The sequence below is a fragment of the Salvelinus alpinus genome, chromosome 33 (genome assembly GCF_045679555.1).
Source record: "Salvelinus alpinus chromosome 33, SLU_Salpinus.1, whole genome shotgun sequence".
NCBI lineage: Eukaryota > Metazoa > Chordata > Actinopteri > Salmoniformes > Salmonidae > Salvelinus > Salvelinus alpinus.
In genome coordinates, this window is record NC_092118.1 from 1,951,834 (window position 1) to 1,966,264 (window position 14,431).

The 14,431-nt window shown below is 44.8% G+C and overlaps 1 protein-coding gene across 1 annotated transcript in view; it reads left to right on the forward strand.

Moving 5' to 3' along the window:
- LOC139562913 (MAM domain-containing glycosylphosphatidylinositol anchor protein 1) overlaps positions 1-14,431 on the forward strand; it is a 407,306-nt gene that overhangs the window by 145,613 nt on the left and 247,262 nt on the right. The window contains exon 4 of the mRNA XM_071381072.1: positions 7,593-7,767. Coding sequence (XP_071237173.1) covers positions 7,593-7,767 — 175 coding nt within the window. The remainder of the gene's footprint in view (positions 1-7,592; positions 7,768-14,431) is intronic.

A 14,431-nucleotide genomic window follows, 5' to 3' on the forward strand; every position in this document is an offset into this window, starting at 1 on the left:
AGAGTACAGTATATACATATGAGATGGGTAATGTAGGGTATGTAAACATTATATTAAGTGGCATTGTTTAAAGTAGCTAGTGGTACATTTTTACATAATTTCCATCAATTCCCATTTTTAAAGTGGCTGGAGTTGAGTCAGTATGTTGGCAGCGGCCGCTAAATGTTAGTGGTGGCTGTTTAACAGTCTGATGGCCTTGAGATAGAAGCTGTTTTTCAGTCTCTCGGTCCCTGCTTTGATGCACCTGTACTGACCTCGCCTTCTGGATGATAGCGGGGTGAACAGGCAGTGGCTTGGGTGGTTGTTGTCCTTGATGATCTTTATGGCCTTCCTGTGACATCGGGTGGTGTAGGTGTCCTGGAGGGCAGGTAGTTTGCCCCCGGTGGTGCGTTCTGCAGACCTCACTACCCTCTGGAGAGCCTTACGGTTGTGGGCGGAGCAGTTGCCGTACCAGGCGGTGATACAGCCCGACAGGATGCTCTCGATTGTGCATCTGTAGAAGTTTGTGAGTGCTTTTGGTGACAAGCCGAATTTCTTCAGCCTCCTGAGGTTGAAGAGGCGCTGCTGCGCCTTCTTCACAACGCTGTCTGTGTGGGTGGACCAATTCAATTTGTCCGTGATGTGTACACCGAGGAACTTAAAACTTTCCACCTTCTCCACTACTGACCCGTCGATGTGGATAGGGGGGTGCTCCCTCTGCTGTTTCCTGAAGTCCACAATCATCTCCTTTGTTTTGTTGACGTTGAGTGTGAGGTTATTTTCCTGACACCACACTCCGAGGGCCCTCACCTCCTCCCTGTAGGCCGTCTCGTCGTTGTTGGTAATCAAGCCTACCACTGTAGTGTCATCCGCAAACTTGATGATTGAGTTGGAGGCGTGCATGGCCACGCAGTCGTGGGTGAACAGGGAGTACAGGAGAGGGCTCAGAACGCACCCTTGTGGGGCCCCAGTGTTGAGGATCAGCGGGGTGGAGATGTTGTTACCTACCCTCACCACCTGGGGGCGGCCCGTCAGGAAGTCCAGGACCCAGTTGCACAAGGCGGGGTCGAGACCCAGGGTCTCGAGCTTGATGACGAGTTTGGAGGGTACTATGGTGTTAAATGCTGAGCTGTAATCGATGAACAGCATTCTCACATGGGTATTCCTCTTGTCCAGATGGGTTAGGGCAGTGTGCAGTGTGGTTGCGATTGCGTCGTCTGTGGACCTATTGGGTCGGTAAGCAAATTGGAGTGGGTCTAGGGTGTCCGGTAGGGTGGAGGTGATATGGTCCTTGACTAGTCTCTCAAAGCACTTCATGATGACGGAAGTGAGTGCTACGGGGCGGTAGTCGTTTAGCTCAGTTACCTTAGCTTTCTTGGGAACAGGAACAATGGTGGCCCTCTTGAAGCATGTGGGAACAGCAGACTGGGATAAGGATTGATTGAATATGTCCGTAAACACACCAGCCAGCTGGTCTGCGCATGCTCTGAGGACGCGGCTGGGAATGCCGTCTGGGCCTGCAGCCTTGCGAGGGTTAACACGTTTAAATGTTTTACTCACCTCGGCTGCAGTGAAGGAGAGCCCGCAGGTTTTGGTAGGGGGCCGTGTCAGTGGCACTGTATTGTCCTCAAAGCGGGCAAAAAAGTTGTTTAGCCTGTCTGGGAGCAAGACATCCTGGTCCGCGACGGGGCTGGTTTTCTTTTTGTAATCCGTGATTGACTGTAGACCCTGCCACATACCTCTTGTGTCTGAGCTGTTGAATTGCGACTCGATTTTGTCTCTGTACTGGGACTTAGCCTGTTTGATTGCCTTGCGGAGAGAATAGCTACACTGTTTGTATTCGGTCATGCTTCCGGTCACCTTGCCCTGGTTAAAAGCAGTGGTTCGTGCTTTCAGTTTCACGCGAATGCTGCCGTCAATCCACGGTTTCTGGTTTGGGAATGTTTTAATCGTTGCTGTGGGTACGACATCGTCAATGCACTTCCTAATGAACTCGCTCACCGAATCAGCATATTCGTCAATATTGTTGTTGGACGCAATGCGGAACATATTCCAATCCGCGTGATCGAAGCAGTCTTGAAGCGTGGATTCAGATTGGTCGGACCAGCGTTGAACAGACCTGAGCGCGGGAGCTTGTTGTTTTAGTTTCTGTTTGTAGGCTGGAATCAACAAAATGGAGTCGTGGTCAGCTTTTCCGAAAGGGGGGCGGGGGAGGGCCTTATATGCGTCGCGGAAATTAGTATAACAATGATCTAGGGTTTTTCCAGCCCTGGTAGCACAATCGATATGCTGATAGAATTTAGGGAGTTTTGTTTTTAGATTAGCCTTGTTAAAATCCCCAGCTACGATGAATGCAGCCTCAGGGTGTGTGGTTTCCAGTTTACAAAGAGTCAGATAAAGTTCGTTCAGGGCCATCATTGTGTCTGCTTGGGGGGGAATATATACGGCTGTGATTATGATTGAAGAGAATTCCCTTGGTAGATAATGCGGTCGACATTTGATTGTGAGGAGTTCTAGATCAGGTGAACAGAATGACTTGAGTTCCTGTGTGTTGTTATGATGATCACACCACGTCTCGTTAATCATAAGGCATACCCCCCCGCCCCTCTTCTTACCAGAAAGATGTTTGTTTCTGTCGGCGCGATGCATGAAGAAACCAGCTGGCTGCACCGACTCCGTTAGCGTCTCTTGAGTTAGCCATGTTTCCGTGAAGCAGAGCACGTTGCAATCCCTGATGTCTCTCTGGAATGCTACCCGTGCTCGGATTTCATCAACCTTATTGTCAAGAGACTGGACATTGGCGAGTAGTATGCTAGGGAGTGGAGCGCGATGTGCCCGTCTCCGAAGCCTGACCACGAGACCGCCTCGTTTGCCCCTTTTACGGCGTCGCACAGGGTCGCCGGCTGGGATCAGATCCATTGTATTGGGTGGAAGGCAAAACACTGGATCCGTTTCGGGAAAGTCATATTCCTGGTAGGAACGATGATGAGTTGACGTTAATCGTATATTCAGTAGTTCCTCCCGACTGTATGTAATGAAACCTAAGATTACCTGGGGTACCGATGTAAGAAATAACACATAAAAAAGCAAAATACTGCATATTTTCCAAGGAACGCGAAGCGAGGCGGCCATCTCTTTTCGGCGCCGGATGTCAAGTTTGTCCTCTGCCTCGGCGCTGCGGCAATGATCCACAACAAACATGCATAATGAGCACCTGCACTCGGCGGGTCAATACAGTTTAACCAATCTTATCCATAGATAAACCGGTATTATGCAGTCGAGGGGTCTCGGATAGCGGGAGAGGGGGTTCGGATAGCGGTAACGGTAGCATTATCTATGTGCACACTATGGCAGAGGGATGGATATTTGGATGGAGCAGTTGAAAGGCTTTGTAGTACTGCAAAACTTAATAGTGGAAGACACAGATTAAGCGTAACCCTGGACTAAAAAGCACTTTCAAAGGACATTGTCAATTGAGCATGCTTTTAAATCCAGGACTAGGCTTAATCTGTGTCTGGGGAAACCGAGCATACAAGTACAGGGCGCTATGCTATTGCTAGGTGCCTTTCAGGGACTTAATGGCCGCTACGATTGATAGAGCTGCCTTAAACTATGGATTAAATAAACTAAACAAACAATAGTTGACATGTAGAACCCAAAATAAGTCTATATTGTATTCAGAGAAATTGTATTTTCGGTTTGAGTTTAGAATCTTGGGACTCCACAGGCTGGTATCCTAGACAAGCTTAATGGAGAATTTCCATTGAAATAGCTTTTAAATCTAGGACTAGGCTTTGCTTGTGTCCTGAAAGCCATTCCCACATATCCATATTGTGTTATTGGCCAAGAGGTTTGACTGATTGGACACAGACCTTCAGTCTAAGTGTTTTGTGTGAGAATTGTCCCTTTAGGACCAATGGAAAAGTCTAAAAATGGGCGATAGGCATGAAGAGTTTAATTGAAGTGACTCCTGTCTCAAGACCTGCTGTGCAGCGCTCTGTAGCACTGAGGGCATTGGGAGCAGAGCAGCAGAATAAGGATTTCCATATTTGATGGACTAATAAAGTACTATTAATATGTGAAGAACACTCCCTCAAGACACAAGTACCATTGAATCACGTTCACAACCGAACCCCAGTTTCCCGAATCCCCTGTTGAATCCAACCATGCAGTCTTACGTTCTCTAGGGATTATTGTCTCTTATGTATGCAGTACCCCTAAGAACATTAAAAACATATTTGGTGAATGAACAGAGTTCCATTCATTCCTTACTTTAGTACTTCAAATAATTCACAGGAAAGCAGGGGGGAGGGGTCTGTGATGAAAATACACTTTCTGTTAAACTGCGAGACTCGTTGCACCTCTCTACTCTGGCAATAAAGGAAGGGAATAGAGGAAGATACTGTACGCTGGTGTGCCATAGCTCCTCCACAGGGAACTCTGGAAAAAGAAAAGCTGGTGAGGAGAAAGAGGGTGATGATTTTCCATGACTCATGTCAGAGAGAGAAAGACTGCTGCTCTGCTCTGGCGTTTATCTACTTCCAGTGTATTTCTCTTTCTCACTCTTCCAATTCCTCCTTTTCTCTCTTTCTCTCTCTCTCTTCAACTTCCAATGTGTTTCTCTGCTCCTTTTTTCTCTCTCGCATCAGCATGCCCGTCCATCCCCAGGTTCAACTGCACTCTGCTAACCGTGTTCTCTCTTTCACTCACTCACCTAAGCTTTATCATTTCACACAGGGGTGAAGTTTCCCCTATGTACAAATCTAGGATCAGCTTCCCTCCCCCAACCTGAACATGAGTGGGTAAAATGCGGAACTGACCCAAGATCAGCGTCAACGCAATAACAACACCTATTTACATCTTTGTTTGTTCCTTAAGAGATCCTTTGACATCTGACACCAAGGTGCTGGATAACATTCAAATCAAATGTTATTTGTCACGGGCCGAATACAACAGGTGTAGACCTTACAGTGAAATGATTACTTACAAGCCCTTAACCAACAATGCAGTTCAGAAAAAAAGAGTTAAGAAAGCATTTACTAAAATTAACTGAAGTAAAATGTCAAAAATAACCAAAAATTAAGGAGCAACAATAAAATAACAGTTGCGAGGCTACTGCGGGGTCACCGGTTAGTTGAGGTAATATGTAAGTAGAAGTAAAGTGGCTATGCATGGATAATAAACAGAGATTAGCAGCAGCATATATATGGGGGTGGGGACAATGCAAATAGTCCAGGTAGCCATTTGATTAGCTGTTCAGGAGTGTTATGGCTTGGGGGTAGAAGCTGTTAAGGAGCCTTTCGGACCTAGACTTGGTGATCCGGTACCGCTTGCCGTGCTGTAGCAAAGACAACAGTCTATGACTAGGGTGGCTTGAGTCTTTGGCAATTTTTCCGGGATCTTGTTTTATACATAACAAAATAAACATAGGATGAATAAACAAATAGTACATCAAAAATGGGATGCAGAGAAAAGGAAAAATCCCATGACAGCCAATGATTGCACGTTGGCTAATTGGACTGATGGTAGAGGGGTATTACCCACTCGCCGTCGGATTCTTACTAGGCACCCCGAACTACGTCTCCGTCTCTTCTTTATGTAAATGACGGGGATATGGGCCTTGTCGGGTGTCTGAAGTAAATCCTTTGCGTCTGACTCGTTAAATTAAAAATATTTGTCCAGTACGAGGTGAGTAATTGCTGTCCTGATATCCAGAAGCTCTTTTCGGTCATAAGAGACAGTGGCAGATTCAGATAACGTGAAAAAACAGACAATAGCACAATTGTTTAGGAGCATGTAAAACGGCAGCCATCTCCTCCAGAGCCATCTCTACAGTCTAGGGTCGCCATCTCTACAGTCTAGGGTCGCCATCTCTACAGTCTAGGGTCAAATTGATGGCTGTAACCCAAATGGCACTCCTGTTGACCAGGAGTGCATTATAATTGTATTTAGTCAACCAGGTCAAGGTTACACCATCGTAATATGGTAGACAGATCGACTCGTCTTTATCATTGGTTCATCAGGTATACTCAGCCTTTGCATACACACACATAAAGAGCACAGCCACACACACGCACTCCGTCACTAACCTTCGACAGTACACACACATACACAAACCATTGAGTCAGTAATTATTGACAACAGGGTCCCACACCTAATTCCTCACCTTCCCCTCCTTGTCCGATCAATGAGAAACAGCTGTCTCCACATGCGCAGACAAACAAACCTGAATAAACAACGAGGAGTGTTTAAAAGCGCCCAGCTAATCCTATAATCCCAAGTGTGTGTTGTAATTTACACATCCCAAATGGCACCCTATGCCCTATTTAGTGCACTATTGACCAGGGCCCATATGGTATTCCATAGGGCTCTGGTCAAAAGTCATGCACTAAATAGGGAATAGGGTGCCATTTGGGACGCTGCAGCCTACACATCCCCTGTTCCTCAGTCTAGTGCTATGCTATTATATCCCAGCTCACACTGTTATCAGGAATGACCTCTCTGATAGTAGGAGGATGAAGTTAATTGTCCTGTAGAGGTGGATATGAAAGTGTTTAATGAGGCTTTAATTGGTATTAATTTGTTTAATTGACATTGATCTTTGTGATAGTGTTGAGCAAAGATCAACGTATGGAGAGGGCGGGTTTTTATAGGCTCTTGATTGTCTTTTTTTACTCAAAAGAGCTTGGTTTTTAGCATGAAAAGCAGTTAGCTGCTTTTTCACAAGGGGAAAATAATGAAAGCAGTAAACAAACTGAACAAAGTGGAGAATGGATATTACAGTGAAGTATGCCAATTTAAACATAACCTCTGTAGACACACTCTTAGAATAAAAGGTTCCAAAAGGGTTCTCCGGGTGTCCCCATAGCAGAACCCTTTTTGGTTCTACATAGAGCCCAAAAGGGTTCTTATACCTGGAACCAAAAAGGGTTCTTCAAAGGGTTTTCCTATTAGGACATCCAAAGAACCCTTTTAGTTTCAAGATTTAAAAAAAAATGTATTTAGAAGTTAGTATCTCCATTTCTATCTTTGTCTGGAGAAAGGCCCCTAGGCCTTACACTTTTGCCTCCCGTCTCCCAGATGTCAATACCTTCAAAGCGCTTCTCGTTTCAGATATTTTATTGTGAAGCATATAATACATACATTTAAACAGTGATGGGATCTTGTTTTATACATAAGAAAATAAACATAGGATGAATAAACAAATAAGTACATCAAAAATGGTATGCAGAGAAAAGGAAAAATCCCATGACAGACAACCAAAAGAACAAAAGTATTCCTACCCAACAACACCGTAATGAGGCACCCCTGGCAAGCTCCCCCCTCCCTCTCAGGCACTCCACATCTCCCCCGCAGCTGCCTCCACCCAGCCCCCACATTCCTCCGACCCAACTCCAATTGCTCATGGATAAAAAAGTGCACGTGGTTCTATTTTATTCAGCTAATATATCCTAAAGGTAGTGGAGGAAGGGTTGCCAATTTGGGAGAAGCACTACAGAAAGGTTATAGATCAACGTTTTTGGCTGGGTATAGTATATATTCACTCTATACTATAGTATACTATACTCTGAGCCTAACTAACTAACTTAATCCCTCTCCCTTGCCCCCTGCAGGTGCGGTGGACCAAGACGGCGGGAAGTGCCTCTGACAAGTTCCAGGAGACGTCCATCTACAACGAGACGCTGCGCATCGAGGGCATCCAGCGGGTGCAGGGCGGCCGCTACTACTGCAAGGCCGACAACGGGGTGGGGGTGGCTGCCATCAAGTCCATCCGGGTAGACGTGCAGTGTAAGTCGGCAGGGAACGCCGCGATCGATCCCTCCACTGCCCCCCCCCCAAACCATTCCCAGAATGAGTCATTCTCAGAATTTATGTCTGTAATTTGGAAGGAAATTGGCAGGAAAATGGTGGCAAATTTCTAAATTGGAATGAGCTCTCTGGGAGTATCTGTTAGAGATATTTAGATGGTAAAATGGGTGGAGGTTTTGATATTGAAGTTGTTAGCTTTGGGTGGGAAAACTTCAAAGGGACTAGGGCAGTGTCAAACTCATTTCACGGAGGGCTGAGTGTCTTCGGGTTATTGCTCCTCCCTTGTACTTGATTGATAAATTAAAGTTACTACTTAGTATGGAACTCCCCTCACCTAGTTGTCTAGGACTTAATATATATAGAGAGATTTTTTTTTAAACAGGAGACACTAGGCCCTCCATTGAATGGGTTTGACACCCCTGTACTAGGGTGTTTGTAGAGTAAAAGTTAGTTGGGTAAAAGGGAGATTTCCTTTGACTGTTTTAGCCATGGGAGAGAAGAAAGGAAGAAGATAAAAATATGGATATTCCTGGAGAGGCTAGCAGTGGCGGGATCTAAAGGAGAGAATGGGAGAGTTAGTCCAGGTGGTACGTGGCCACCCTGTGAACGGGGCCTCGTGCTGCTGCCTGTTGCCGCCGACCCACTGTCCCCCTGAGTCAGGGGCCAGGTCAGGGCCCTCAGCCAGTCTTGGTATAGTGCCCCCTACTGCATTGCACAGATGTGATATCTCTAAATCCCTTTAACATTATACAGTGCTACATCCAGACCTGCCATTCATCCCAATTACAGCACAGGATCAGGATAGGCACACATTCTTTTTTTAACCTTTGTGCCCTTTGACATTGTACATCATGTTTTCCCTACTATTGCCTTGTCCATCATCCTTCAACAAAAAGCATCACAAAAATCCTATACCGCTATTGCCAGCTAGGTCTGTCTTTTAATCTTCTGGTCCTCGGAGGGCGGTAATTGCGGGGCGAGTGAACAGAGAGAGCTGTGGTGCTGACAGGGGAGGCAGAGGGTAACCAGTAGTGACGTGTGACGCTTGTTCAATTTTCCCTCCCCGCCGCACCTCAGTGTGCTCGCCGGGTGACTTTGGAAGTGAGGGAGAGAAAGAGAGGCAGTAATTAGAGTGAGAGAGAGGGCCGGCAGGCAGCGGAGAGCCTCCACCTCTCCTCCTCTTCTGCCACCCTTATCCCCCTCTTTTTCTACACCTTGGTCTTATGGTGTGTTCAGAGAGGGTGGGGAGAGGGTGGGGGAGAGGAAAGGGGATCCAGGCATTGTGGGAGTGAGAGGGGGGGGGGGTGGAGTTAAGAGAGAAATGGTAGATATAGAAAGGCAAGGAGTAAAGAAGTGAGAAAGAGAGAAAGAGAGGGACACAGAGAGAAAGAGAAAGCACAGAGAAAAAAAGAGAGAGGAGACACAGACCAAGACAGAAGAGAGTCAAGGTGAACCAGGGGGTATGTCTGGTTTCAGGTCTCCTTTGGGAACAGTAGACAGCTGGATATCATGGGCCATAATATCATGTCCCCATAGTCAGTGAAGGAGAGAGATAGAGAGCGAAAGGAGGGTAGAGGGTTCGGAGACAGGAGGGAGAAAAGAGGGTGAGAGAATCACATAGAAAGAGAGAGAGAGAGCGAGAGAGAGACAGCGAGGAGAGCTTGGTCCTCAATGCTAAAAACTGTTTCCACTTACTCCGCCTTAGAAAATCCACACGCTCTCTTTTCTCAGCTCTGGCCAATTTAGTCACTTTCTGTTTACAATGATCTTTTTGAAGTTATGAGCCAGATACTTTTTCTCACTACTGCCTGACATCATTTCACTTGCTACCACCTACAGGAGTTTAAAGAGATACTTGGATTTTGGTAATTGAGCCCAACCCTGCATAGTAGCCATGTCTCACACCCTCTCTCTCTTTTTTTGACTCCCATTCAACTCACAAGTTGAAATTCGCATTGAATTGGCCACACCCCACAGGATGTAGAATTTGAGTTTGAGTGACAGGAAGTATAATTTAATTCAGTGCAATTCAAAGAAATTATACTCAGTCATAGAACATGAAAGAGAATATATCAGTTTTCTCTGGAAACAATGTTCATATACTCCTTTAACCTCAGTGCTTAGAATAGTCAATACTTTTTCCACCAACCATTTAATTTGTTTGGCTTCTTTTTGAAGGCCTCAAGATCAACATGATCCTAAACTAATGTAGTATTTTTTTCCGATATTTAACTAACTGTAAGTGATTAAGGAAATATAATATTTGCATACAGGTTTTGTTTGTCCTGAACATTTATTTTTAAATAGGATCACAAGTCTATCTTTAATGTTTGCAGATCGCGATCGACTGGTTGGTGACCACTGGATGAGGAAGGGAAGAACAGCAGGAGAGATAAATACTCATTTAGAGGAAGGATAAACACAAAATTGGAGGGAGTAAGCTACATTTGACTCGCTCTGAGGGAGGAGAGTCCACTGAGAGTGATATAATACAAAAACACTACTAGCGGTTAAATCAAAATGACCTATACAAATATCAAACTATCCATCATGAATTTGTTTCTTATACTGTATGCCCCAGCCGGTGTAGTTAAATCTACCTAGAAGCAAATATGTTCCACTGTGTTTTAGTACAAGTTCACTTTGTTAATGTACACAAATGTACTCCAAAATGTTGAGTAGACAGTCGTCCATGTTTACAAACCCCATCATTGTTCACAAAGTCCCAATTAACCTTCATTGACAGACACCTCATTATCATTGACCGCTCACCTCTGACTTTCCATGCAATGTCAGTTGATGGCTGGCTGAACCTTGACCTTTGGCACTCTGACCAGCGAGACAATGGGCCAGTGGGCGGGCGGGAGTTTAACTTGTTGCCTCTACTGTTGGATGGACTTGGTTCAGGGACCCATGCTAAAACACCCTATAGCGCTTCCTACCTTAGCATAGCCCTCTCCAAAGACCCACCGGAGGATCCACACAGGTAAGGGGGTCTTGGAGACAGGGTATCCCGGGATAGGATGGGGAAAGGGGGGAGGTGGTCATGCTGTGTGGGTGGTGGTTCTATGGGGAAAGCTATGGCTTGTGGTATGTGGGATGGTGTACGCTGATGAATACTGGCCTTCTAGCATTGTTGAATATAGTCCTATTATGGTACTGTACTAAGGTCTATAAGCATGAAATGAGGATAAACAACTTGTCTGGAAGAATCCTGTAGCACTCACACCACTCACACCTAGTGAGCATCGGATGATCATCATAGTATGTCCTCTATATGTAGGCACTCACTCGGCGAGTGTTATTACATGTAACCTGAGAAAAGCTCTTCGCTAGCATGTTAGCTCTCATGTGTGTTGTTGCCTGGGTTGAGCAACAACTCCGGTTTGTCGCTGGTCGCTAGTGGTTGGCGTCACACTCATCCTCCGCACGCACACACGCATGCACACAAACACACAATAGCAAGAGGCACCGACCGTGACACAGAATGGGAATGAGGAACCCAATCACATTGTGATCCCCTTAGAACTGTGTGTGGGTGGGTACACCTAGGCTGGCGAACACACACACACACACACACACACACACACACACACACACACACACACACACACACACACACACACACACACACACACACACACACACACACACACACACACACACACACACACACACACACACACACACACACAAACAGAAACAAGGAATTCCATGCTCTCTCACACACAGTCCAGTGGCCACTCCTATATTGCTGCCCACTCCTCAGTGTGTGTGTGTGCCACCTCCCCCCATGCTTGCAAGTATGTGTGTGTTTGAGGGAGAGAGGGAAAGTAAAGGAGGAGGTGGAGAACATAAGCTCTGACCTTTCGGTCTGAGCCAGGCTTCGGGTCTCTGAATCATGAACCAACCAGTAAAAAAAAGAATCGCTGTCAAAACTTCTCATCTCTCTACTTCTCTCTCCCCCTTTTTCTGTCAGGCTGTCTCTTTCCCCTTTCTCTCTTTACCCCCTCTTTCTCTCCCTACTCTATCTCTACTCTCTTCTCTCTTTCTGTCTCATTTTCTCCTCTGTATCTCTTTCTTTCTCTACAGATTGTTCGCTGGAAATGTTTGGATACATGATAGCCAATTAGAGCATAGTATGGGAGCTAGGGGGGCTTAAGGGGAGGGAGAGGAGAGAGGGATTGGCAGGTACATATAAGAGTGTAAGAAAAACGGATGAGTTGAGATATGGGAAGTATATACCCACACTTTGTCCGACCTGCCCAATTTCAGATAGAAATGGGAGATACAGTAGATCTCTCATTCTCATTGAAAGCAAGTCTGATAAGAGATCAATCCTTTCTGTGTGATATTTCTGTCTCCCTCTTTTGTTTCTGCTTCTTTTTTACTTTCGGTTTAATACTGTACTTCAGCTTAAAATACAAAATGTTTGGTTATTGAAAAATATATTTCATATACAGCAGTTTAGATGGTACAATGATTCTATTGGGTCATTTTAGATTTTTAGAAATGAGGAAATGGCAGAGCATATTGCACCTTTAAGAGACCCCAATGGGAGAGGTAGAATGTCAACAAAGAGAGAGACAGGATAAATAAAAGTCCCAGTCAGACATCATGACAATATGTAACTTAGACATTATGAAACACATTCATAAAAATGTGTGGGAAACAATTTATTTTACACAGTGATTCAGTCACAACACAACCTCACTAACTGAAAGCAATCAGTTCTTGGCAAGACAGCACAAACAGATCTGGAACCAGGCTAGCTATATCCCTGATTTCCTCTGAAGTGCCTTTGAGTTGAAAAGTGACTCGCAAACTCTACTACGCGTCCAGTCTTTTGTGAAAGCGGCAAATGTTCAGTGACTCTTGCCCTAACGTGTGTTACGAATCCGACAGCTTCCTTCTGTTTTGTAACGACACTGTTCTTTTATGCCAATCTCAAACTCAGCCTAACGCAGAGGATGTGCTGCAAGGTTCAAATGTGAGTGGAGGAGGGTTGAGAAGGTGACAGGCTGCTTGCATGTCTCGTTGGGTATGTATGGGTGTATGAGCTGAATGTTATTTGATTATGCTGACAATTTTTGTCGGCATTGATTGCATCATTACATTGTCCCGCCATGTGAACTCAGCCCTGTGTGTGTGACACTGTGTGCGTATGTGCCTTTTTGTGTGTAAGCGCGTACCTCTAAATGTGTACCATTTTCTGTGTGTGTGTACCAATTTCCGCCTGTGTGTGTGTAGCCAAGCAACTCACCGTCGATGCCTCCCATGAGTTCCGACACACGGCCACTGCGCCAAGGCCAAAGCCTCCAATAAATAAACACACACAAACACACTGAGGCAAGGTCGGGTCTAGCGTATGAGGGAGCCATGAATCCATGAGAGCTTTGTTGCACTTACCTCCCACTCTGAGGCTTCTGCCATTGTCAGATAGAATAGCGGTGCACTGTACCGTAGCTTCGCACAGCCAGCTTAGCTGTGTTTTTGTACACACTGAAGAATAGGAACAGGGACGGCTCTTGCCTTTTGGGGGCCCCAAGCGAGACTTGGTTTTAGTAGCCCCCCTCATCGTGTTTGATCATGTTTTCTGTAATTATACACATTTTGTCATGGGGTGGAGGATTTTTCTGTGCAATTTTATAACACATTTCCTGCAATTCTAACCATTTTGCCATGGGTTGGAGAGAAATGAGTGCATGTTAAAGCTATTTGATAGTGTCTTCAGAAAGTATTCATACCCATTAACTTATTGCACATTTTGTTGTGTTACAGCCTGAATTCAAAATGCATTCAATCAACTTTTTTCTCACCCATGACAGAGTGTAAACATGTTTTTAGAAATTGTTGTACATTTATTGAAAATTAAATACAGAAATCTCATTTACATAAGTATTCACACCTCTGAGTCAACACCTTTGGCAGCAATTACAGCTGTGAGTCTTTCTGGGTTAGTCTCTAAGAGCTTTGCACACCTGGATTGTATAATATTTGCACCATTAAAAAAAAAAAAAGTTAGTTGTTGATCATTGCTAGACAGCTATTTTCAAGTCTTGCCATAGATTTTCAAGACAATTTAAGTCAACTGTAACTAGACCACTCAGGAACATTCAATGTCGTCTTGGTTAGCAAATCTAGTGTAGTGTATACTTCGCCTTGTGTTTAAGGTTATACTCCTGCTTAACTTCTCTGCGCTACGGATCCCTTTAGCGGGATCATTTTCCTAAACAACCGCTGAATTGCAGGGCGCAAAATATTACTAAAAATATTTATAATCATGCAATCACAAGTGAAATATACCAAAACACAGCTTAGCTTGTTGTTAATCCACCTACCTAAAAAAAAAAAAATATTTATATTCTCTGCAGGCTTACTTCTTTTCATTATGTTTGTTAGGTTAGTATTGTGGAGTAACTACAATGTTGTTGATCAGTTCTCATATCCCAGCCATTAAACTCTGTAACTGTTTTAAAGTCACCACTGGCCTCATGGTGAAATCCCTGAGTGGTTTCCTTCCTCTCTGGCAACTGAGTTAGGAAGGACTCCTATATCTTTGTAGTGACTGGGTGAATTGAAACACAATCCAAAGTAATTAATAACTTCACCATGCTCAAAGAGATATTCAATGTCTGCTTTT